Consider the following 25,531-nt stretch of genomic DNA (forward strand, 5'->3'; position numbering starts at 1 on the left):
AAAAAATAATCTTGTTGTTTTGGAAAAAGAGGGAAGCGCCCTCTACCAAATTATGGCTCAGCGAATTGGCAAACACTGTACACTTAGAAAGAATTAGATATATTCTGAACAATAAATTATCAACATTTGATCAAATCTGGCAGCCTTTCCTCTCTTACTTGGCCCAGGCGGCGCTGTGAATTTGCACTTTTTAACGCACTCTCAATTGTCATATGGTAATCTACCTTTGGGCAGCATGTGCTGGCCCCGCCACCCGAGCAGTTGGGAGGGGAATAGGGTGGAATAAGGGGGGATAAAGGGGGGTATAAGTGGGGGGGTTACATCGACCCTTTTTTCTCTCTACCTGTCCTTGTTCTGTATGTCTTGTTTTGTAATATTTGTTTTGTGCCCAGAACTCTGGCTCTTTTGGTTAATGTCTGTTCTCTTATGTTTAGATAAAAACTGTAAACTTGTCTTTTATACCTATACACCATTCTTGTGTGTGTGTTCAATAAAAAATATTTGAACGAGGATAATTCAATTAAGGTTCGGAAAAATGTTGAGTTAGCTAAAATGCTAAACTGCACACAAAACAAATCTACTTTAGACGTCAATTTGGCAACTGTATTCAATCTAGCCGTAACCTCGTCTAAAACGCAAATTGTTCTATCTGTGAGCAAATCATAGACACTGTGCAACACCGTAAACGTTCCCCCTGTCATTTTAAAGATGGTGGAAGGTAGTTCTGCAGCTGTCATGTCGGGCGGGAGAAAGCCCCGTTCTGTGGCAAACCCTCTGGAATCCGCGATCACCACACCTAGTGAACGAATCTTGAGAGAATGCCACAATTTATATATCGACAGCGACAACGGTAAATAGCAAGCTATTTCTACACACATAGCCTATAGGATCAATAGAACAGCCGTGCATATTCGTCATGCCTGCTGTGCAACAAAGTAGCAATTTATTTAAAAGTTCATGCTTGTGTTACACGTGTTCGAATATTCTACTCTGGTCATCAAGCGTTGTCTGTCACTATCCAGTAATATGTCACCCACCCCAAACAAACAGGGTATTTTACAGTGGTAAACGTCTTTGTGTTGTTGTTTTAACCAAGTCTTTAACCAAGTGTTTGGGTGTGTATTTGGCATTAAAGAAAATGTACAATATTGGTCATATGTCATATTTGTCATATTTTAAATAAGAAATATAGCCTACAGTTTGTCAGTGGTGGAAAAAGTACTCAATTGTCATACTTGAGTAAAAGTAAAGATACCTTAATAGAAAATGACTCAAGTAAAAGTTAGAGACCCAGTAAAATACCACTTGAGTAAAAGTCCAAAAGTATTTGGTTTTAAATATACTTACTTAAGTGTCAAACGTAAATGGAATTGCTAAAATGTACTTAAGTATCAAAAGTAAAAGTATAAACCATTCCAAATTCCTTATAATAAGCAAACCAGACGGCATCATTTTCTTTTTATGTATTTATTGGCAAATAGCCAGAGGCACAATCCAACACGCAGACATCATTTACAAATGAAGCGTTTGTGTTTAGTGAGTCCGCCAGATTAGAGGCAGCAGGGATGACCATTAAGTGTGTTAATTGGACCATTTTCCTGTCAAATTGTAACGAGTACTTTTGGGTGTCAGGGAAAATGTATTGAGTAAAAAGTACATTATTTTCTTTAGGGATATAGTGAAGTAAAAGTTGGAAAAAATATAATTAGTAAAGTACAGATACCCTAAAAAAAAAATGTAAGTAGTACTTTATTAAAGTATTTTTACTTAAATACTTTACACCACTGCAGTTTGTTGACCAGATCATGCTCTCGGGGCCTAGGGCCTACTCTATGTTCATGGCCTATTCCCTGAACTAGATAACATCATATGTTCATTTTTGGGAAATGAATGCATAGATACATTTTTAAACCATTTTTTTTCTTCTTATAAATGTGGCATAAGTACATGTTGTGATATCTGGATAAAGATGGAAAATGGGTCTTAGAAAACATTGTTGGAAAAAGGACCCAAAAGTAAGCATTTCACTGTTAGTCTACACCTGTTGTCTACAAAGCATGTGGCAAATAAAATTAGATTAGATTTGATATCACGGCTTGCCTGACCCATACTGAAACGGTAGTGTCCGAATGAAACGAAAGCCAGCTGATCTGTGTATGTCTGTGTGTGTTCAGGGCTGGTGAAGATAGCAAGCCGACTGGGTCTCCGGCTCCTTCCTCCACGGAAGAAGATCATTGTGATGATAATGGGGAACCACTCTGCTGGAAAAAGCTCATTTATTAATTGGTAATATAGCTCCCTAGTATAACTGCTAAGGATCAGCACAGGCTAGGCCACAATCAAGAGCCGAGTCGAGTGTAGGAAGGAAGGAAAGAGAGCAAGAGAAAGGAAGAGGCAAGAATGTTTGTTAAAATGAGGCTGACGAATGTCCACACAGGGACGTGGATTGGAGGTGCTACAAGATGCAGTATTAGCCTAGACGTTGTGGTCTAACAATCCGGTGACTTATTTATCCGAGACCTTTCCTAATGGAAAGAAAGGAATCTATCAATTTAGCGAGGATGTGAAATACCTAAGAATGTAGATGTATGAGTCTGTTTAATGAATATGACATGTAGAGATTCTGTTTTTGTTTTGCATTTGCTTTGTGTAACATTTTCATTATCACTTTATCCTAAAGGATATCATGAATCTCATAGTCGCACATACATTTGAAATCAATAATAACTAGCAAGTTTGATTCTGTGATTTAAAAAAATAATAATAATCCCCCAGTGATGGAATTTGTCAATGTGCAGTGGGTTTCACACAATTGTTGACCCAATTTCAATTTCACTTGCTGCCATTTCAGGTATGTGGAAGAACATATACAGAAAACAGGCGTTGCCATAGAAACGCAGGGATTTACATTCATAACAAGTGGTCGGAAAAGAGAATCACTGACGGTAAGTTTGTAGCACCACGCCACCGCTGCTGCGAATGTCTCTCAAAGCACTTTTAACCATGTTGTGAAGAACTTGCTTCGTATTCAGCCAGGGGCGATTGAATAGCATAATAATAAGCCTTGTGGTATGCTAATAATTGCTTACCAATGGTTTACTGTTGCTGGCGCCATGAATCTCACTCATTATAGCCATAACTATGATCACTGGAGCCTGTTGTTGGTCACCACTGGTACATATTCAGGAAATCTTTACAGCGTTGGTGCTGTCATGTTAGATGTACACTTTCAAATCATTTCCACTCATTTGGGATTTAGGCAAATGGCTGGATCTACACATTGATGTACAGTGCCCTCCGTAATTATTGAGACAGTGACACACTTGTTGTTTTGACTCTGTACTGCAGCACTTGCAAGTATAAATGATATAATGACTACGAGGTTAGACTGTCAGCTTTCATTTGAGAGTATTTTCATCTATACCGGGTGAGCCGTTTAGAAATTACAGCACTTTTTGTACATAGTCCCCCTGTTTTAGGGGACCGAAAGTATTAGTACAAATTAACCTATACCGTATATATTAAAGTAGTCAAAAGTTTAGTATTTGGTCCCAAATTCCTAGCACGTAATGATTACGCCAAGCTTGTAACTCTACACACTTGTTGGATGCATTGGCTATTTGTTTTGGTTGTGTTTCAGACTATTTTGTGCCCAATATAAATGAATGCTAAATAATGTATTGTGTCATTTTTGGAGTCACTTTTATTGTAAATTATAATATAATATGTTTCTTAACACTTCTACATTCATGTGGATGCTACCATGAATATGGATAGTCCTGAATGAATCGTGAATAACGACAAGTCAAAGTTAAGAAATGCTAACCACTCACCATAACAATAACAGGGGAGGTTAGCATTTTTGGGGTATGATATTTGTGTGTCTTAACTTTCTCACTCATCATTATTCACAATTAATTCAGGACTATCTGTAATCATGGTAGCATCCACATGAATGTAGAAGTGTTTAGAAGCATATTATATTCTTATTTACAATAAAAGTGACTTGAAAATTACACTACATTATTTACCATTTGTATTTATTGACTTTTTGTATTTGTATTAATTAGGGATCCCCATTAGCTGTCGCCAAGGCAGCAGCTACTCTTCCTGGGGTCTAAACACATTAAGGCACTTACATTACATGTACAATAAAACAGTACGTCATATGGCATTATTACACTGCTACATATCTACAACACAAAATGTATAATACCACCATACTACAATGTACGTGTGTGTACTAGCGCTTGTGTGCGTATGCAATGTTTCTGTACTTTGTGTGTGTCTCTTCACAGTCCCCGCTGTTCCATAAGGTGTATTTTTACCAATTATATTCTATTGGGCACAAAATAATCTAAAACGCAACCAAAACAAACAGCAAATTCATCCGACAACGTAGGTTAACAAGCTTGATGTAATTATTGTGTGCTAGGAATATGGGACCAAATACTACACTTTTGACTACTTTAATATACATATAAGTGAATTTGTCCCAATACTTTGGGTCTCCTAAAATGGGGGGACTATGTATAAAAAGTGCTGTAATTTCTACACAGTTCCCCCGATATGGATGAAAATACCCTCAAATTAAAGGGGATAGTCTGCACTGTGTCATTTCAAATCCAAGTGCTGGAGTACAGAGCTAAAAGAAGAAAATATGCTTCACTATCCCAGTAATTATGGAGGGCACTGTATTCACGTATGAATGTAAGTTGCTTTGGATAAAAGCTTCTGCTAAATTACATATGATATATTCTGTATATTACATTGGGACGTGGTTGCATCTTGATATATTACTCTACTTTTGAGGTCTGTAAAAAATCGAACAAACTTTCATTTGATGACTTGAATAATATCACTGCAGTGAAATTGCGCTCGTATGAGTTAGGTTTGTTTAAATAAACCAATTGTGCAGGTACCATGCAACACGCAGATAATGCCGCACGCATTACATCTAGTTTTGACATTATATTAACTCCGTATAGTTGTACAATGCGATGAGATGCATGTATGCCTGTGTAAACGTAATGGTACATACAGTGGTGACGGCTCACTCTGCATGCTGCTACATCCCCAGAGGGGCTGGGCTGCACGCAGAGAGAGAGAGAGAGTGGCATATTTGCAGTATCATCAGGCTAGGCAACAAGCTTCTTTCTCTCTCTCGCTCTCCCTCCCCTACCTTGGTGAAGGAGATGAAGATGAATAATGTAATTATAGTGAAGGACTGGAAGGATGATCTGCTTTATATACAGGAAGGGCCATGCGCAAGCTGCAGCAAAGCCCCTGGCATTGAGACCAAGAATATCGCCTCGCCTGGAGGAAGACATCTTTCTGACCAGCTGGGCTCCCAACAAGTCCACACGTAGCTAGACATTTTCTGTCTGTTCCTACCACCTCTCTCACTATCTTTTTATCTTCCACAGGGAAATGCCACGCTCCATCTCTACCCTCATTTCCGACCACTCCTGGAGTTTAAAGGTAGGGTTTCCCCTGTCGTCAGAAACCTTTTCCAGTGTACCTGGTACGAGTCTGTTTGTGGCACAATTTATGTTTTTCTCTTGCGTGAGTAGTTACAGAGTAAAAACTTCCACAGCTTTATATTCTGCCTATTTCACAGTTTTTTTTTTTGAATGCTGTATTCCTATTTTGAACCCATTGTCGTTTTCACAGCGGCAGGAAAGTCTGCACACCTGTAACTTCATGACTCATTTGTGTGCTTCTGTCCATTATTCTTATGGTAGGCACATTTTGGTGCACCTCAGAACCACCTAAAAGTGTTTACTCTGGAGCAGATTTTGCTCCTGTTAAGTTTTCATCTATTCTGTTCAGGGAGGACTAAAACACAGAAATGTTAGTAAATACAGACCATTTCACGGTAAACGGTTTTAATTCCCTTTAATTAATGCAAACTTTACGCTGGTGTAAAGGCTTAAAAGAGCAATGCAGTCAAAAACATGATTTTCCAGTGTTTTATATATATTTCCACACTGAGGTTGGAATAATACTGTGAAATTGTGAGAATTATGATTAATGCAATTTTAGTGTATGCTCTGTTTGAAAAGACCGCCTGAAATTTCATATTCATTTTCACTCTGTCAGGCGGTCTATGTTTTTAATAGACCAATAACAAACAACAGATAGTTTTCAAGTTACACGTCCCTCCCATTCGGCTCCTCCAATTAGGCCCCTCTCTCAGACCACTCCCAGACAGTCCTAGCACAATTCTTGCTTGAGAAATTGCATTTTGCTAAGAGGCAATTTTTTATTGTTTTCAATTAAAAGTGTAAAAATGATCACAGTAATTGTTACCCAGAAATGATTTGATATTGAGATTAAAAATGTCCTGGATACAGCTAGCTATTTATCTCCACATCACCACCCACACCAACGCCGTTCTCCAAAGACATGTTGAGATGTTATTAAGCGGTGGAGGATGACTCATCGAAATCTGTCCTCCGTGAGATTATTGCCATTTGTTTGCTGGTTTACACTGTCTTTCAAGACTAATGTCTCTATTTGCTTGATACTCTTGTCAGAACAAGAGTGTGCACTCTTGAGGAACAGGTGTTTAATCCAGTAATATGTTTAGTGTCATTTCCACAGTGTTAGAACAGCATTCTTTAATCAAAGTCATGTCAAGAGGTTACATGTTCAGATCTCAAATTTGATGTACTGCATCGAAATGGCATGTCAAGTTATCCGTTTTGACAGCCGTCAGTTTGGTCCAACTCTGGTTGGGTAATCTATACTACAGTACTTGAGTTTGCCTGGATTGGGTTTAACACAGGCGGCTCTGGAGCCATGTGTATCAAACTAGATCGGCGTCCCCTGTCCCTACAATCTTATTAATTGTGACCTAAACGGCAAAACTGATCATAAATTGGTACTTCTACTTCGAGACACTTGATATAAACACCCCCCATGCCCTGTGCTGCCCCGCAGGGTCACGTTGTCTTGCAGTCTTGGGTGATGCAGCATTTTGTTGCAGCCTTTGACCTTATCCTGGTGCACTGGATATGCCGGGTATCTATCCCTCTGTCTGAGGGGGCAAGCCCAGCACTAGCAGGGCCAGAATAGAATATCTCACTCTCTTTACCTTTTCACCTTTCAAGAAGCTTATTGGTGGGGGCCTCTTGCAATGAAGGATTCTATCCCATACTGGGGCAGCATGTCTGTATCTAATCTATTTGATTTGGCTATTTTTTAGATGTTCTTCTTGTATAACGACAATGGTAAAAGCACAAGTTGTCTTCTGTCTGTCAACCCCTATAGGGACAGACACAGGAGTCTGCGCTGCACCCTTAACGTCTTAGAACTGGACCCAACTGGCGCGCAGTTATGGGTGCTGGACCTCATTAACTGTGTTTGACATGCCCCTCTGTTGTGCTGTGAAAGGGACCTTGTCCTTGAGTCTTGGTTGTGCCGTGATTGGAGACAGGGCCGTGTGGGTGGAAGTCTATGGAGACGTCTCATCTCGTCTCGAGCCGCTAGGGAGATTGACGCATTAGGGGAGCGAGCAGCCGCGTTGATATAGGAGAATGTTGGGAATGCTAATGTGCACCAACGGCAAGAGCAGCACAAGGCTGTGATTTGTACTGGCTGGTAACACCTGCCTCTCGCAATGATAAAGCCCCAGTGTCATCCCAAGTGGGGGAGGAAGGTGGGTATGTGTCTCTCAACAGTCATCCTGTTCTGATTCTGAGAGGGAAGGGGGGGGGGGGGGGTGTCAGTCATAGCTAGAGTACATGGTGTGTGTGTGTGTGTCATGTAACCCCCACTGTGCGTTGCTTCACAGTCGTTCTTCACTGGCTAGCTTTATGTCTCACTCCCCTCTGTAAAGCTGCCAGTTGAAGAGCTGTTGTGGGTAACTATGACTACAGACCTCTCTGCAGATGGGGACGGTAAAGGCATAATTCAGACCTTACGAGTCAAATTGAGGGTTGATCTGAGGCCGTGTTTTGTTTTTGTCTGAGTAGAGGGTTTTTAGTGAAGTAGCCTACTGCACTGCACTACTCGTTCTGGATCCAATCAAAAGGTTATTGAAATTGTTTACAAATGGTTCATCCTAATTGTTACTGCAGGCGTATGCAAAATCGTAAAAATAAAAAGTAGAATAGACAGTCCTTGCATTCTTGCAGACTAGCGCTGCGGGCATCGTCCTCAGCTTTCCAAGTATTGACCGCACTGCAGCTTTATGGGCAACAAATAAAACAGATTTTAGTGCTGACAGCCTTCAACGGGACTCCACTTCTTATTTATCACCCACAAGTTCTCCACAAGGGCCACACTTTAGTCCAGCCTCCTTTACAGCGCCTTTGACTTTTTCCACATTTTATTGTGTTACAGCCTGAATTTAAAATGGATTCAATTTAGATTTTTTTTGTCACTGGTCTACACAAATAATGTCACTGGTCTACACACAATACCACATAATGTCAAAGTGGAATCATGTTTTCCATTTTTTTTTAACAACTCAAGCTGAAATGTCTTGAGTCAATAAGTATTCAACCCATTTGTTATTGGCAAGCCTAAATAAGTTAGGAGTACAAATGTGCTTAACAAGTCACATAATAAGTAGCATGGACTCACTCTGCATGCAATAATAGTGTTTAACATGGTTTTTGAATGACTACCTCATCTCTGTACCGCAATTATCTTTAAGGTCCCTTAGTCGAGCAGTGAAATTCACAGATTCAACCGCAAAGACCAGGGAGGTTTTCCAATGCCTCGCAAAGAAGGGCACCCATTGGTAGATGGGTAAAAAATTAAAAGCAGACATTGAATATCCATTTGAGCATGGTGAAGTTATTAATTAAAATTGGTGTCTCAATACACCCAGTCACTACAAAGATACAGGCGTCCTTCCTAACTTAGTTGCCGGGTGAGGAATGAAACCGCCCAGGGCTTTTCACCATACCAATGGTGACATTAAAACAGTTACAGAGTTTAATGGCTGTGATAGAAAACTGAGGATAGATCAACAGCATTGTAGTTACTCCACAATGTTAACCTAATTGACAGAGTGAAAAGCAAGAAGCCTGTACAGAATTTTTTTTAAAGATTCCAAACATGCATCCTGTTTGCAACAAGGCACTAAAGTAATACTGCAAAGCAATTCACTTTTTGTCAAGAATACAAAGTGTTATGTTTGGGGCAAATCCAATACAACCCATTACTGTGTACCACTCTCCATATTTTTAAGCATAGTGGTGGCTGCATCATGTTATGGGTATGCTTGTAATCGTTAAGGACTGGGGAGTTTTTCCAGGATTAAAAAGAAATGGAAAGGAGCTAAGCACAGGCAAACTCCTAGAGGAAAACCTGGTTCAGTCTGCTTTCCACCAGACACTGGGAGATGAATTCACCTTTCAGCAGGATAATAACCTAAAACACAAGGCCAAATCTACACTGGAGTTGCTTACCAAGACGACAGTGAATGTTCCTGAGTGGCCAAGTTACATTTTAGACTTAAATCTACTTGGAAAATCTATGGCAAGACCTGAAAATGGTTGTCTATCAATGATCAACAACCATTTTGACTGAAGAATTTTTAAAGAATAATGGACAAATGTTGCACAATCCAGGTGTGGAAAGCTCTTAGAGACTTACCCAGAAAGACTCACAGCTGTAATCGCTGCCAAAGATGCTTCCACAAAGTATTGACGCAGTGAATACTTATGTAAATGAGATATTTATGTATTTAATTTGCAAACATTAAAAAAAACATGTTTTCAGTTTGTCATTATGGAGTATTGTGTGTAGATGGGTGAGGGAAAAAATATATTTAATTAATTTTGAATTCAGGCTGTAACACAACAAGATGTATTCCACAACAAGTGGAATATGTCAAAGGGTATGAATACGGTATGAATACTTCCTGAAGGCACTGTATGCACACAGACAGTCCCGATTCACTCCTTACCTCTTCCTCTTGGCTCGTCCAATGTTTGCAGATATGGAAGGTAGAAGCAATATGGTGGAAGCTCCACCACTACACTGCTTACACCTATCCAGACCTTACAGACCTGATCAAGTTAAAGGGTCCGGGCCAAGGGGGAGGGATAGGGAGCAAATTGGGTCCGGCTGACTTTGTTGGCGTGTGTTGTAGGTGTTACGGACTATCTGTCGGCTGAGATCTCCACCTCCAAGCAGAAGAAGTTTAGTCTGGTGACGTTCGTGGACACACCGGGCCTGGTGGATGGGGACATGGTCTATCCCTTTGATGTCAACCGCGCGATCACCTCGTTTGGTATGACTCATTCCCTTCGCTGGTGTGGCTTGATATACTGTTAAAGCACACGTTCTCACCCACACACACGCCCTGATCCCGTCACATAGGCAGGACTGCATCACCTTGTGTAATCATTCTGGTATGTTGGTGCGTGGGGGAGGATGGGATAGCACAAAGAGGATCTTTTGTAATCACTCTGATGCCTAGACACTTTACCCTGCCTTCATGTACATATCTACCTCAAATACCTCCTACCCCTGCACATTATCTGGTACCGCTACTCCCTGTATATAGCTACATTTTTGTTTATTTTATTCCTCTTGTGTTGCTATTTTTAAACTCTGCAATGTTGGGAAGGGCTCTTAAGCAAGCATTTCACGGTAAAGTCTACACCAGTTATTCGGCGCATGTGACAAATATTTATTTTGGGGGGGATTTGATTGTATCTTTTATAAACACATTCTACGTGGGGGTGCCTCTTTCCAGGGGAGCAGGCGGACCTGGTCTTTGTGTTCTTCGACCCCATGGGCCAGGCGCTGTGCAAGCGCACACTCAACATCGTGGAGAAGCTGAGCGATAAGGTTGCGGACAAGCTGCGCTTCTACCTCAGCAAGGCAGATGAAGCCGGGAGGGAGACGGACAGACAGGTCAGTTACTCTTTGACGATGTACTGTCCATTTAACCTCCATCTAGATCCCTCTGCTGTCCATGCAGTGACTGGATCGATGTCTGTGGAGAGAAATGTGTGTTGGTTTATGCTAGCTGGTTCAGAATGGATTAGATTTTGAAGCCCATTATAGCAGTTGCTGTGTGGTATAACAAATGTATTTAACTTACCAATTTGAATTACATCTACTATTTTTATCACATCATAATTAAGCAATAAGGCCCGAGGAGGTGTGGTATATGGCCAATATACAACGGCTAAGGGCGGTGTCCAGGCACTCTGCGTATACCATAGCCCTTAGCCGTTAAATATTGGCCATATTCACAAATCCCTGAGGTGCCTTATTGCTATTATAAACTGGTTACCAATGTAATTAAAGTAGTAAAAATAAATGTTTTGTCATACCCGTGCCATACGATCCAATACAGTGTATTCAAAAAGTATTCAGACCCCTCCCCCTTTTCCACATGTTGTTACTTTACAGCCTTATTCTAAAATGGATGAAATAAATTAAAATCCTCATCAATCTACACACAATACCCCATAATGAGGATTTTAGAAATGTTTGCACATTTATTAAAAATAAAAAAGATACATAAGTATTCAGACCCTTTGCTATGAGACTCGAAATTAAGCTCAGGTGCATCCTGTTTCTATTGATCATCCTTGAGATATTTCTACAACTTGATTGGAGTCCACCTATGCAAAATTAAAAATGATTGGACATGATTTGGAAAGGCACAAACCTGACTATATAAGGTCCCACTGTTGACAGTGCATGTCAAAACAAAAACCAAGCCATGATGTCCAAGGAACATAGAGCTCTGAGACAGGATTGTGTCAGCACAGATCTGGGTACCAAAACATTTCTGCAGCATTGAAGGTCCCCAAGAACACAGTGGCCTCCATCATTCTTAAATGGAAGAAATGTGGAAGCACCAAGACTCTTCCTAGAGCTGGCCGCCCGGCCAAACTGAGCAATCGGGGGAGAAGGGCCTTAGTCGGGGAGGTGACCAAGAGCACGATGGTCACTCTGACAAAGCTCCAGAGTTCCTCTGTGGAGAACCTTCCAGAAGGAGAACCATCTCTGCAACACTCCACCAATCAGGCCTTTATGGTAGAATGGCCAGACGGAAGCCACTCCTCAATAAAAGGCACAAACCAAGATTGAACTCTTTGGCCTGAATGCCAAGCGTCACGTCTGAAGGAAACCTGGCACCATCCCTATGGTGAAGCATGGTGGTGGCAGCATCATGCTGTGGGGATGTTTTTCAGAGGCAGGGACTGGGAGACTAGTTAGGATCGAGGGAAAGATGAACGGCGCAAAGTACAGAGATCCCTGATGAAAACTTGCTCCAGAGCACTCAGGACCTCAGACTGGGGTGAAGGTTCACCTTCCAACAGGACAACGACCCTTAGCTCACACCCAAGACAACGCAGGAGTGGCTTCGGGACAAGTCTCTGAATGTCCTTGAGTGGCCCAGCCTGTGCTCGGACTTGAACCGGATCGAACATTTTCTGGAGAGACCTGAAAATAGCTGTGCAGCAACGCTCCTCATCCAACCTGACAGAGCTTGACAAGATCTGCAGAGAGGAATGGGACAAACTCCCCAAATACAGGTGTGCCAAGCTTGTAGCGTCATACCCAAGAAGACACGAGGCTGTAATTGATGCCAAAGGTGCTTCAGCAAAGTGCTGAGTAAAGTAAGTCTGATATTTCAGTTTTTGCCTTGTCATAATGGGGTATTGTGTGTAGATGGATGAGGGGGAATAAACAATTTAATCCATTTTACAGTAAAGCTGTAACGTAACAAAATGTGGAAAAAGTCAAGGGATCTGAATATTTTTCGAATACACTGTAAATCACAGCTGTCAGCCAAGCAGCATTCAGGGCTCGAACCAACAAACTTATAATATGTGTTATAGCACATATTACTTCCCCAAGCTTAGAATATTGCATACATGGAATCTCTCTAGAATACTTTTGTTTTCTTTTGTTGTTTTCCCATGAACAGCGTGTCATGATGCAGATAGTTCAGGAACTGTGTCGCCGACCGGGGCTGAACAAGTGTGGCTTTGAGATGCCCACCATATACATCCCTAACCCCCAGAAGGTAAGACATCATGGACTAAGGCTAGACAAGTCTATCCCAGAGGCCTCGTTCAATATAAAACTCTGCGCAAAGTCACAAATGTAGGTTAAAAAGTATTCTCAAAGCATTTCCTGATATTTCAATGTGTGTGTACAATGAGAACAAAATGTATTGGTGTTTTTTCACAGGATATTTAGGCCCTACCGCTCTCTGCCCCGTTTAGCTTGCCTCACAGTTAATTTGACAAAGTCATTCAAGTAGTGGTAAAGATTAAGATTTCCTTTTCAGCTACTACTTTACCAGGTATTTTTTTTTATACATTTCTACAGAACTGATCATTAATAGGGCAAGTAGGATATATATGAGGCTTTTATGTGCAAAATAATTACATTTTGAAACCATGTGGACGGATGAGAATTAAACCCATGACACTGTCCTCTGGAGGGAGGCTATGGTGTTGTTTTAGAGCATTTCCGTCAAGTGTAGCCTACTCCCTTTAATCGATCTTCAGCTGTTGAACGTAGTTTGGTTAGGTCTGGATTTAAGGCACTCTTGCTGTGGAAGGTAAATCCTCCTGATCAGGAGATCTGATGGCTGTGGATGGCTGAGAACAGGATGAATCACTTGTGTTATGACAGCTGGGAGAGTTATATTCCGTCTCAGTGGGACTAGGGGTTATAAACCAACTGGCCTGATCAGCCACCTTTAGCAGCCTCAGACCTGAGTAATGGATCCCTCATCCGGTGATCAATGGTCGTCAGGCTGTGCGATGGATGGTCGGTGGATTTTTGCATTCGTCCTGCACCGATGAATTACTGCTGAGAGAGGGGGAGGCCCCACTATACCAGAAAGTACACGATGTGACGGAGTCAGTGATCTAAGCACCCGACTCTGGACTACAAAGTCCCCTGGCAACAAAGGTTCGAGCCCCGTCTCGGCCGCTCTCTCTCTATACTCCTACTATCTGTCTCCCTCTCTACATTTACCGCTGTACTGTGAAGAAGAAAAGAAAAAACGTTTAAAACGTGTATGTATATATATATATATTTCTGAGGCATAAATCAAAGTGCACATGGCTGTTAAAAAGAACTAACACATCTTTAGATTTTAGCACCAAACTTTCCAGTCTTTCCTTCTCAAAACTCCAAGACACATACAGTAAATCAACATCAGAAGTGAATCAAAATGCATTGTGTACTTTATGGACGATGATGTAGTGTGACCAAGAGGTTGGCTGCTTATTCCTCTGTCCTGTTGTCCAGCCGAGCCGGTGTGTGAACCAGATCGACGGAGTGTGTCAGACGATAGAGAAGACCATCAACCAGGCCGTCCAGAAGACTCTGGACCAGCTGGAGAAGGACTGTGACCTCATCTCCTCCACAATCGACAGCAAATTGTCCCAGGACAGGTAAGAGAAGGAAACAGTAGGTATCCTAGTGGTTTGAGAGGTGGACCAGTAACACGAAAGGTTGCTCGTTCAAGTCCCGGGACGGGTGACGGAAAAGTGGGGCTTGAACTGGCCACTGGAGAGTTGCTGGTGTCATTCTACCCTTGTGCCCTTAAGCAAGGCACTGAACCCCAAAAATAGGGGACCAGGCTATTCCTCTCTTATTGCCTTTACATGCCACAAAGCTCCATTAACCCCAGGGCCTCTGTCTGTCTGTGTTCCTGCAGGGCGGACGTGAGTTTCAACAGCAGTGTCCGTCTGCACTCCTTCCTGTGTGGGGCACTGGGCATCCTACTGCCGTGCCTTTTCATCCTCAGCTTCATCGTTAACACCCTCACCCCAGAGGAGCTGCAGGAGCTACTGGGAGATGGGCTGGCCAAAGCCCTTGGGCTCTCCATGGTAGGTAACCTCTGACTCCTAACCCCTGACTCTAACATTCATACCCTGAATTTCAAATCGCCCCCCTAGCCCCTCTTCCCGAGGCACTCCTGTAGATGCATTACGATGCAGCTCTAATGCATTTTAAGACTTGTCATGAGCATGACCAACCAAGAATATGAATAATATCCCGTTTGCCTCAAAATACTGTTCTAAATACTGCTGTTGTTATGCTCATCTCAACAGGGTGTAGTTGTCTTTCTGTGGACCTGGATACCAGAGGATTTCCAGATATTGTTTATGATCATATTTGGTGTACTCTGCTACTTTTTCTTTTGTCTTGCCAAGTATTTTGCCCGGTAAGCAGAATCACTGTTTCTCTCTTTTTCTCACGCACAAAAAAACACACACTAATCCATTGCTTACTCCATTTTTTTCCCCCTCATGGAAAACGTTTCCCACTTTGATTGACAGCCGTTGTCATGTGATTGTGTCCTCAGCCAAGGGAATAGGACTCTGACGAAGAAGGAGAAGAGAAGCCTCACAGAGTACAGCGATTACGTCCAGGATGTCGTCAAAGCCAAGAAGGTGCGATTTCATTGCAATAATTCTCATTCGGCAATTCGGTCGAAGAAGTTGGGTATTCAAGTGTGTCGTTTTAGATATATTTCTGAGGCATGAAATGCGCTACTGGGTACATATCATCTGTATTCCATCCTCAACTTATTTCAACAGGGAAAGCTATACGAGGAGTATCTCGCGCAGTGTGCTGCTGAATATGACTTCTGATAAGGGGCGGATCCATCGGAAATCTACATGCCGGACTTTCTCGTGGATTAATTGTTTTGTAGGACGTCTTCGTAAGTGTTTTCATAATCACACTGGTCAAGGGCTCACATGCCTAGGATTTCACAATTTGGGAAGCTTTCTGGTACATTTATAAACATTTACATGCCACTGGGGGGGGGGGGGGGGGGAGTAGTTATTTCTGTAAAAAAACTCATTCTGATTGGCTGGGCCTGGTTCCCAAGTGTGTGGGCCTATGCCCTCCCAGGCCCACCGATGGCTGTGCCCCTGCCCAGTCATGTGAAATCTGTAGATTAGGGCCTAATTTATTTATTTATATTGACCGATTTCCTTATACAAACTATAACTGAGTAAAATCTTTGAAATTGTTGCAGTTTGCATTCATATTTTTGTTCAGTGTATAACTCAATTTGTGAGATACAGTATATACTGTGAGAGAAATATAAAGTGCCTTTTTAGTTGGAAAACTGTGATTTTAAGAAGTATCTCAATCGGAAATTTCTCGGGACTTTTTCAGGACGTGTATGTATTTACATCTGAAAGCACGTATGGGACTGTTTACTTGTTTATAGGCTACCTTTCTTAAATGACTCTCTAAGCTAAAAAAAAAAAGGTGTTTCTTGATGTCTTTTTGAAACATCTTAGATTATAATGTTGGAACGTGCTTGGGGGATCCTTTGACATTTTGTAATGAATATGTTGTATTACAAACTACAGTATCAGTAGAAGTGTCTACTCTGGACAAGAAATCAAAAATCTCCATAATGCTGATTAACACGAACAAGTGTGTCGACGGTGATTTTAGTTTTCTTCTATGGGAATGCAAAGGTAGAGATGATGATGACGTGGCAACACTGTGTGGCAGGGAATGCTGTTTTATAGCAATACATGGAGACACGTCAACTATTTTAAAAGGCCTGACTTTTTTTTACCAGACTGCTTCCGCATGGTTAGCAAATGAAATAGAACGGTCAGTTCGGTCAGTGCTTTCTCCTGCCTCCTATTTCCTTTCATGAGAAATATTCCCAATACAGAATGTAGAATGGTTCACACAGCACAGTATAGTAGTGAAAGGTGTGAGAAGTATTTTTAAGCAATAAGGCCAGAGGTGTGGTATATCGCCAATATACCACGGCTAAGGGCTCTTCTTAAGCACGACGCAACGCGGAGTGCCTGGACACAGCCCTTAGCCGTGGTATATTGGCCATATATCACAAACCCCCCCCAGGTGCCTTATTGCTACTATAAACTGGTTACGAATGTAATTAGAGCAGCACAAATGTTTTGTCATACCCGTGGTATACGGACTGATACACCACGGCTGTCAGCCAATCAGCATTCAGGGCTCGACCCACCCAGTTTATAATCCTGCTTGTGAAGTGAAGCCCTGACTAAGCACTGATGTGTATTTCACCTCCTGAATGTCTCATGTTGTTTAGTAGTACATGGTTATAATACACTTAATTATATGGATTAGTATACCGTTTGTCTTACTGCTAGTCGTTGGATCAGTGAAACGTAAAATAACTTACCCTACAATGCCTTCAATGAATACAGTATATATTTATTGGCCTCATAAGGTGCCTGTTTTGAGGTCATCTATACTTGTACAATGCAGAATACCTCCACTGTGTGCTGTTTGCAATGTTTCAAACTTTAAACACAACGTTTGGATCTGTCTTCGATGTAGCTTTAGGGAATAATCACAACTGAAGTTCTTGTGAAATGGTGCTGTTCCTACATGTATTAGGATTCTTGTGTACTGGTGTTTCAGATGTTATTTATTTTTCAATATAATATACTTGTTAAATTATGTAAATGTATCCTGTTTTTTTGCATTTTCCTTAAAGCATATACTTTTTGCTTGTATAACTACTAGAATGTCTATCTTCAACTGTCTGATAAGCTGAAGCCTAGTTTACATGATGCAGTGCCTCAAAGTAGGAGGCCTCATACATTTTTAAGCTATACTCTGTAAAAACAATGGAATATAAGTTAATTAAATGTTTTCTGATTAATCCTGTGTATTGTTCTTTATATTTTCTATCACGATCACAAACCAGGGATCAGTTTCTGAGAACTAGAACGTTGCATTTAAAACTGGTACAGTGTCTATCTAGGTTCTGACACTGTTTTGTGTAAAGCTTTATTTACATATTTCCCGGAGTGCCTTGCCTTTTGGGTGAAGTGTAGTTACTACCCATAAATGTATTTGACAGAGACATGCTTGTTGTAGTCATCCATTTTCAGTCTTGTAGCCTTCAAGGGAGATCCTAAGCAAATTTAACACAATACAACAAGCATTTCGTAAGGCCTTATTTTGAAGGTGTAGTTTTACCCTGAAACTCATGGTTTACAGCAGTGATGGGGAAACTGAGGCTTTCTGTCCACAATGCACATTAGTGACATCTGCTGGTCAGCAATATGGCAGTGTGATTTAAAAAAAGAAATAATTCGCCACCGTTTTAATCAAAACTCCGTGGTGCAGTGGTAAATTGTTCTTAGTAGCATATAACCAGGTTCCCATCATGCTTCCCTTTTTGCCTTCAAGTTTACTATTTAAAAAAAAAATGTAATCGATGTCATTATTTGGGATGCTTAATTAAGGCACAAGGGGGTGTGGTATATGGCCAATATACCACGGCTAAGGGCTGTTAGGCACAGCCGTGGCATATTGGCCATATGCCACAAACTCCCGAGGTGCCTTATTGCTATTATAAACTAGTTAGCAATGTAATTAGAGCAGTAAAAATACATGTCATATCCGGGGTATATGAATATGTAGAGGCAGTTGCTGTGCGTTCTGTGTGGCGCATACGTTTGATTTATCGTAATATGAGTCAAACTGTATGCGTAGACTGCTAGACAGAAATGGTAGCAGAAGGTAAATGTTTAACTTTTGTTAATCATATCCAGATGATGCTGGATATGTGCAACGACACTGTCGGTGGGATCAAGGCGTTAGCAATTTTGACTCATGCTTTGGAGCTCTGGTATCAACCGTAACATCATTGGTTTACAGGCCACATCAGCCCTGCAAGTCACATTATGCTGGCTTGCAAAGTGATGTGTAATTCCTAATGGAATCCAGCCCGAGTGGGGATAGCCAACATTTGGAATGACTGCTGGGTTGATTAGATTAAGGTAGCCCGCAAGACTACCCAAACCATCTTAACAGGAACAACCATTTCAGTAACGGTTGCAAAAGTCATACAGAGAAAGTTGGATTAGTTTAGAAAAACGCATGTTATTTATATTTAAGTAGCATCAAATTAATCAAGTGTTCATGCAAAAAATGTATTTTGGAAACAGACAATTCAAAAAAAATGCACTGTACCTGCAATAGAGCATACTGGGAAATATAATGATGGTCGTGGTTTTTGTTTAACACCACACAGAGTGAATGAAAACACCTGAATCAACACTAGAAATGTTACACTGAAAAATCAACACTAGGTATCTCTGGCCAATTTGCTGTGTAAAAAGATCCTCTTTTGTGTCGTCTTTTATAGGGCTTTGTGTCGTCTTTTATAAAAGATAATATAGCTTTAAGTCCAATACATACTGATAGCAGAACAGGAAACATTGTTGAAGACTTTTATTTCAAAGTTTCCATTATAAAAAAAAAAACTACCATTTAAACTTCTCTGTATGAAGGTCTTTTAAAATGTGGTCTTGTTTTTCACCTCAGGGCTCAAGTATTTTGGAATCTTCCAACATGCCAAAATGGAGATGGGAATACTTCCTCCTCTACACAGCTAAGGAAATGATAAGCAAGTTCTGAAAACAAGACCTCTTCAAATACAGAGAACCAATATATGGTAAGAAAATAAAAGCAACAAGTTAATATATTTTTTTTGCCAGAGGACCAACCCCAATGTGACCAGGCCTCGAACTTCAGTTCCCTGAGTTAGTAACAAAGAGCATTCATAGCCTTCAGCAAATATTACATGACCATATCTAAAAGAACAACAGTCATTTAAGTTTCGTTACAAAGCACAGACATACCTTTTCTATTGCGCAAGCATTAACATAGATTAAAGTACATTTCAATTTCTCGTTTGTGCAAGCTACAGATGTAGTATCTTAATTTGATCACCCTGATGCAGGAAATGCAAACTTGTAGCTAGTGTATTCCATTTTTAAAAAGGCTTCTAAAAGTTTTACATTTCCACTTAAACGTTTCAGACGTGATTTGCCCTAACTAAAAATGCATCAAATTAAGATCCTGCATCTGTATGAGCAAGGCAACAAAGGTCACCACCAATAAAAAGGGATGCATTGTATTCCTTAAAAGAATGATTTGTAATCATATTGTGAGGATTTCATGTGTGCGTGCGCGTGCATGTACGCATCAAGTGGGGAAAGGGACATTCAATTGCTGCAACTACGGATTAGGTGTAGTTTATCTTATATTTGCATGGTCGAGGCAAACATTGCAGTTGAAAGTCTAAATGCAAAGCTGACAAACCTAAGCGTTTTTGTGTGGCTTCGATAGGTAACAATGTCTTTGTTCAGCCCCAATTTATAGAAGCAATCTATAATAAATCCTATTATTTCAACTACCAGATACTGTACATGGTCTGTTTTAGCCCACATGAGCATACTCAACTAAATGAGTTTGATCTCAACCATAGAAAACTCCAGTTTAAAATTGTACAGCCCGGTTTTGTTACGGTGTATTGAGGATTATAACTATATACAAAGTTGCATATACAAAAATATTTAACACCCCTCTCCGGCCCTTTATAAACAAAGTGTACAGGTAGATGCATAACGCAGAAGCACAAGAGACTGCATCCAGGATTGCTTTACTGTGAAATCGCAGAACATAGCTATGAGCACACAGTCTGCCACACAGTCAGCATTGGAGCATGTTAAAACCGTGTATGGCTCATGTTATTGGTAAGAATACAGTATGTAATCCATCACCGTAGACGTTCTCTGTAGAACCATTTCGGTCTCGATTCCAGGGGAGTGACTCCAACAGTCCCAGACAGGGGTCTGCTGCTGTATGTCCACAGTATGGCTGCACGGCATCTCACCAGCACCAAAAGTGTCCATATTCTAGTGTCCAACAGACCCCAGACGCACTGAGACGGGGAGGCTCGCTCACTGCGACCCTTTGTCTATCAACCAAGACATGTCCCCTGTCCTGCAATGCGGAGGAAACAAAACAACAAAAATCGTCACTCAGAGTGCATATTATGCAGTTTAAACAGGAATGACGTGGATAATGTAGTCTAGGCTCTGAACAACAGAAAACAAGAGTGCAAGACTGGAACTGAACTGCATGTATAGAATAAGCATGCCGAGGCTGATTTTTGTGTGTTCTGACAGTGTTTCACATGAGGTGATTGTTAGTGGAGAGATTGAGAAATGCATGCGTCTTAGATTTCATACTTGCGTTGTCGGGTTAACAGCCTTCATTTTATATGAGTGCACAATTAAAAAAATGAAAGATCAACATTAGAAAGTAAGACGGTGTTTACAGTAAAGCATTGCAGTACACATCTTAAAATGGACAGACACCCACTGTAAACCCTCCTCTGCTTATTAACATAGGAAATGTCTTTCACAGTTATCGCACATCATTTGGTAGCATTTGTAGGAGCATAGACATGCACTTACTCCACATCTCGCTTTCTAATCGTCTTTCCGGACCCTAAGACCTCTGCCACACGGGATACAATGGGGTCATAGTTCATGCTGGCAACGGCAACCACCTCCTCACTCCTATAGGTGGGAGAGATACCCCCAAACAACTTTTAGACAACAAATTAGGTTTAATGGAGCTCATTCTGTGGTAAGGATGAACTCTACTGGATTATATAAGAACTAAACATGACAAACAAACAAAAAAAATAGAGGATTTACTTTACAAAACAACCTGGACTGATGGCTGAAAGCATCTCAGTAGATTGCCACGATGGTGTTTGGACACCTACCTGGTGTAAAAGGCCACAAACTTTAGTTCGTCCACGTCCCCTTGTATGACGACATCGTCAAAGCCCTCCCCGTAGCCTTGGTGATAGAATAGATACACTTTAGGTCTGTAAACAGAGTGCCACACCACCACCATACCGATCACGATGACCTACTTCTAAATCCTAAAATGACTGAAAAGCCTCAGTGTCTGACCTCACAGCTAGGTGGCAGTACAGGCACTACAATCTCAAGAGGCATTTGGAGGAGAGCATTGCTAGTAGTCTTACCAACTCACTATTTGCAGATTGCTTTTCCCCCCCACCTATTCAGTCCCAGTTTAACACTTCCCAAACAATGAATACAGTACATGAACAACACTTGTATAACTATGTAAAAATAAAAAATAAATCCAATGGTTCAGTGGGTTACACTGAGCATGGTGCTGGCAACACCACTGTGGAGGTTTTGAAATGCGCACAGGACACATATACTAAATAGATGTGTCACTGTCACATTTGACAGTTCTGCCATGTGCTTTGGACAAAAGCTGCTAAATGACCCTACCTGTATTAAATGATATTACTTGTGGAATGAGGCTCTGTTTACCTGCGTAGCGTAGGCTTTTCCCAAACATGGCCGACCAGAAATAGGGCACCGTTTTGATCTCAGTGGGTCTTCCCATCATGCCGAGCGCTGCCACTCTCCCTGTCAATCACAAACAAATAGAAAAAGGTCCCATAAAAACAATCCCCTGCAAATCCAGCCCCAGATACGCAGCTGAGTGTTTGACCCTTTAGGGCAGGGGTGGGCAACTCCAGTCCTCGAGGGTCTGATTGGTGTCACATTTTTTCTCCATGCCTAGCAAACACAGCTGATTAATCAAATTGCATTCTAAACTGAAGACCATGATTAGGTGATTATTGGAGTCAGGTGTGTTAGCTGGGGCAAAACTGTGACATCAATCAGGCCCTCGATGACTGGAATTGCCCACCCCTGCTTTAGGGGGAAATGTGAAAATTCTACCCCAAAATGATCTTTTGGTATTTGTTTAATTAGTCCATTGTTGACATAGTCCCAAAATGTTTTGCTTGTCAGCAATCATGTTTTCAAGATATGTAACTTTCAAAATACAGAAATCATCCCTGTGATGCATTGTTTCCTTTAATTCCTTTAACACTTTATTAACAAAACAATAAACACTTACCGTGAACATGGGCCATTTGCCAGTGTGGGATGTTCACTTTCTTATTGCTGCGCCCCGGAAAAGGAAACGTCACAATGTCTCCTCCAGCATAGACACCATCAACGTTAGTCTGCATTGTCTGAGGGTTAGAGGGTTATCCAGAAGAATACAGGAGCCAATGTGGAAATCAGGAGGATCTCTTACTAGACGAGCCACCTGACAAATTAGACAACTGACGAAAAACTCATCAGCTCGAGCTCAACAAATGATCCAGTAACACTTGTACATCATTGCAATAGAGTGGCACTGAAATGAATTGTTTGAATAAAACGAGTGCATTCAGAGTATTTGTGTGTCATCAGAATTGTTGCGCGTCGTCATTGTCGGTTCTACCTTGTTGACGGGGACGAAACCCTTGGAATCCACGTGAACTCCGCTCTGTTTCAGGAATCCAGTGGCTGGGCCTGACCCTGCAGGTTGAAGAGACATCGGGCCACCGTTAATTCACCACCGGGAATCAGAGAAACATTAGTGGTTGAGTTTGTTGAACTCTACATTACACTCCTGCACGACCACTGAAATGAGCGAGTGTGCTAAAGTTGAGGCTATTGCGGAACGAGCGTTTGTGTGTCGGAGCTAGCCGCCTCACCTGTGCCAATAATACACACGTCCGCCCTTAGTACTTTCCCACTCTTCAGAACCACCTCTTTCAACTGTGGAACATAAAACAAAAAACATTGACAAAAACAGTGAGGCAACACACACAATATTACCACTAGATTACCCGCAATTCTGCTACTTTCCTTCTTGAGTACAAAGTATCTTTTTTTTTGTTGCAAAACCAGTATTGGCACACGCTTCTTTTACTGAGTCACACTTCAAATGGAGGTTGTAACTGGTAGTTATCTGGGCTGCTTATCCTTTGTTCGTTGGCACTCTGTGGTCTACTTGGGTCAATCGCACCCATTCATCAGCGTTTAATGGCTGGATACCCATTCTCTTCTTCTCCCCAAGTGTATACTTGCACACTTCCTCTCATAGAGTTGTGTGTCATTCGCAAAGAGGGAGTTTCCACCAAGCGAAATCCATGGTAGAGAATCTAGGCGAAGCCTGAAAATGGTCTTGACTGGCCGGCAGTGAGAAGGAAGGAGAGAGCCAACTGTACATAATGTCATGCTGTTTCTCTCACTTTCGGAATACCTGTCCATGATGGCCAACCATCTCCGACACTTCATTCAACATGTAGAACTTCACCCTGTTCGTCTCAAACAGCTGAAAAGACAGACAGAGAGAGCACTGGGTTAAGGTTCATAAGATCAAAGCTACTTCTCAAAGAGTTGAGCTTAACTGGCGCTGAGGCGGCAACTCTTCCTCTGAATGCCCTCTTCATAATGGATTATTAACACTGTGTATTATGGTCCAAGGCATGACTGTTTCCACAGTCTCCCTCTGCTGTGTCTTATCAGCAGGGAACATGCACACACATGACCGTGCATGCATGCACACACCAGGGATACACCCGGTGTACCCTCCCCTGAAAAAAAACAAGATTAATGGACAATATATACCTGATTGTCTGAATAAGTGCATGAGCACCGATAAGAATATATTGTTCTAGACATATTTCCTGTTGGTGCCTGGTGCATTGAGCCCAACGAACATGATTCACATTTCTATGTTTCTATGTGTAGAAATGCTGATGAGGGTGTTCTAGAGGTAGTAGGGTAGATTTCCCAGGGGTGGGACCCTACCTTCATTATGGCTTTCCCTACTTTCTCCCCCAGAGCTTTCCGGAAAGGTACTGCTTCTATCCCAATGATGGAGACAGAGTGGGCCTTGTCAGTGAGAGCAGCAGCAACCTCCATACCTAACGCAGAACACTGATGATTACTCATTCACACATAGAAGTGCTGCAAATTACAGTACTACTATAAATACAAAGATTCCACAAACTGCAACCTTTAAGGCTTAACGTAGCCTTCGTAAACCCTTTATAAAAATTCGACATATGTGAATTTACATCTACTGCATGTCTGTCATCTCTCTCACCAACAAATGATGTTCCCACAATCACAGCATTCTTGTTGTTGGCCAACCTGGCTACGTTATTAGCATCTTCAGGGGTCCTGAGGTGAAACACATTCCTAACGTCCTGGCCTTTATAGTTCATTGGCTTGGGTCTTACAAAAGACAAAGAACAGTTGTATATCAGTGTCAATAGAACAATGAGTTGTCAAAACTGGTCATATCAATTACAACAGAATTTAATTCCATTTTATTGCATTTAACCAAAGACTATTTCCGGTCACTCCTCACTTGCTTCCTGTGGCAATGAAAAGCTTCCTGTATTCCATCCTAGAGCCATCTTGAAAAGTCACAGCCTTCGTCTTGACGTCCACTGCCACAGCCTATGACATCCAAACATCACAGTTAGAAAGAAAACATGGATGTCACAAAGGGGATGTGTTCATTAGGGCACACCGAACTAAAGGTTTTGCAACGGAAAACTCAAATCTTCTTATTGGAAGATGTTCAGGTAGCCAGTCCATTTCAAAACTCCCTACTTAACATGGATTCAAATGTAGCCTTTATATAATCAGTGTTTCAGGTCTCACCTCCTTCTCCGTGAGCAGCTCGATGTCATGGGCTTGGAGGAAGTCTATGGAGCGCAGCTGGAGCTGCTCTGCTGTGCTCTCTAAGGACTGAGGGGGAGACAGTTAGTTACAGTACACCACAGACTGGATTTTATGGGGTGACGTTCATTAAGTTGAAATGTTATAGGTGAAGTTCATTG

The 25,531-nt window shown here is 41.5% G+C and overlaps 2 protein-coding genes across 6 annotated transcripts in view; one reads left to right on the forward strand and one right to left on the reverse strand.

Moving 5' to 3' along the window:
- Nucleotides 1-683: 683 nt before the first annotated feature.
- Nucleotides 684-17,644, forward strand: si:dkey-98f17.5 (uncharacterized). Its single transcript, XM_029762229.1, has 12 exons — nucleotides 684-850; nucleotides 2,175-2,286; nucleotides 2,852-2,945; nucleotides 5,427-5,481; nucleotides 10,112-10,252; nucleotides 10,721-10,881; nucleotides 12,917-13,015; nucleotides 14,257-14,402; nucleotides 14,669-14,840; nucleotides 15,066-15,178; nucleotides 15,320-15,407; nucleotides 15,555-17,644. Exons 1-12 carry the CDS (start codon nucleotides 709-711, stop codon nucleotides 15,606-15,608), a joined length of 1,377 nt encoding a protein of 458 aa, XP_029618089.1. The 5' UTR covers nucleotides 684-708; the 3' UTR covers nucleotides 15,609-17,644.
- A 1,565-nt stretch (nucleotides 17,645-19,209) lies between these two features.
- The window catches only part of aifm3 (AIF family member 3), a 49,923-nt gene continuing 43,601 nt past the window's right edge, over nucleotides 19,210-25,531 (reverse strand). For 4 of the 5 annotated variants that reach the window (XM_029762233.1, XM_029762232.1, XM_029762230.1 and 1 more), the window contains 12 exons: nucleotides 25,353-25,439; nucleotides 25,054-25,145; nucleotides 24,787-24,917; nucleotides 24,489-24,604; nucleotides 23,938-24,009; nucleotides 23,387-23,450; nucleotides 23,131-23,207; nucleotides 22,759-22,876; nucleotides 22,161-22,259; nucleotides 21,575-21,650; nucleotides 21,258-21,362; nucleotides 19,210-20,781 (listed from right to left, as the gene is read on the reverse strand). In XM_029762233.1, coding sequence (XP_029618093.1) covers nucleotides 20,739-20,781; nucleotides 21,258-21,362; nucleotides 21,575-21,650; nucleotides 22,161-22,259; nucleotides 22,759-22,876; nucleotides 23,131-23,207; nucleotides 23,387-23,450; nucleotides 23,938-24,009; nucleotides 24,489-24,604; nucleotides 24,787-24,917; nucleotides 25,054-25,145; nucleotides 25,353-25,439 — 1,080 coding nt within the window. In that variant the 3' untranslated portion in view covers nucleotides 19,210-20,738. The remainder of the gene's footprint in view (nucleotides 20,782-21,257; nucleotides 21,363-21,574; nucleotides 21,651-22,160; nucleotides 22,260-22,758; nucleotides 22,877-23,130; nucleotides 23,208-23,386; nucleotides 23,451-23,937; nucleotides 24,010-24,488; nucleotides 24,605-24,786; nucleotides 24,918-25,053; nucleotides 25,146-25,352; nucleotides 25,440-25,531) is intronic. The other variant, XM_029762234.1, reaches the window with a different exon arrangement.

Source organism: Salmo trutta, chromosome 9, assembly GCF_901001165.1.
Source record: "Salmo trutta chromosome 9, fSalTru1.1, whole genome shotgun sequence".
Lineage (NCBI taxonomy): Eukaryota > Metazoa > Chordata > Actinopteri > Salmoniformes > Salmonidae > Salmo > Salmo trutta.

Coding starts and splice junctions, on each gene's coding strand:
- si:dkey-98f17.5 (XM_029762229.1), top strand. CDS start 709: ATGGTGGAAGGTAGTTCTGCAGCTGTCATGTCGGGCGGGAGAAAGCCC. Junction 2,946..5,426: donor GGAAAAGAGAATCACTGACG/GTAAGTTTGTAG, acceptor TATCTTCCACAG/GGAAATGCCACGCTCCATCT. Junction 14,403..14,668: donor AGCAAATTGTCCCAGGACAG/GTAAGAGAAGGA, acceptor GTGTTCCTGCAG/GGCGGACGTGAGTTTCAACA.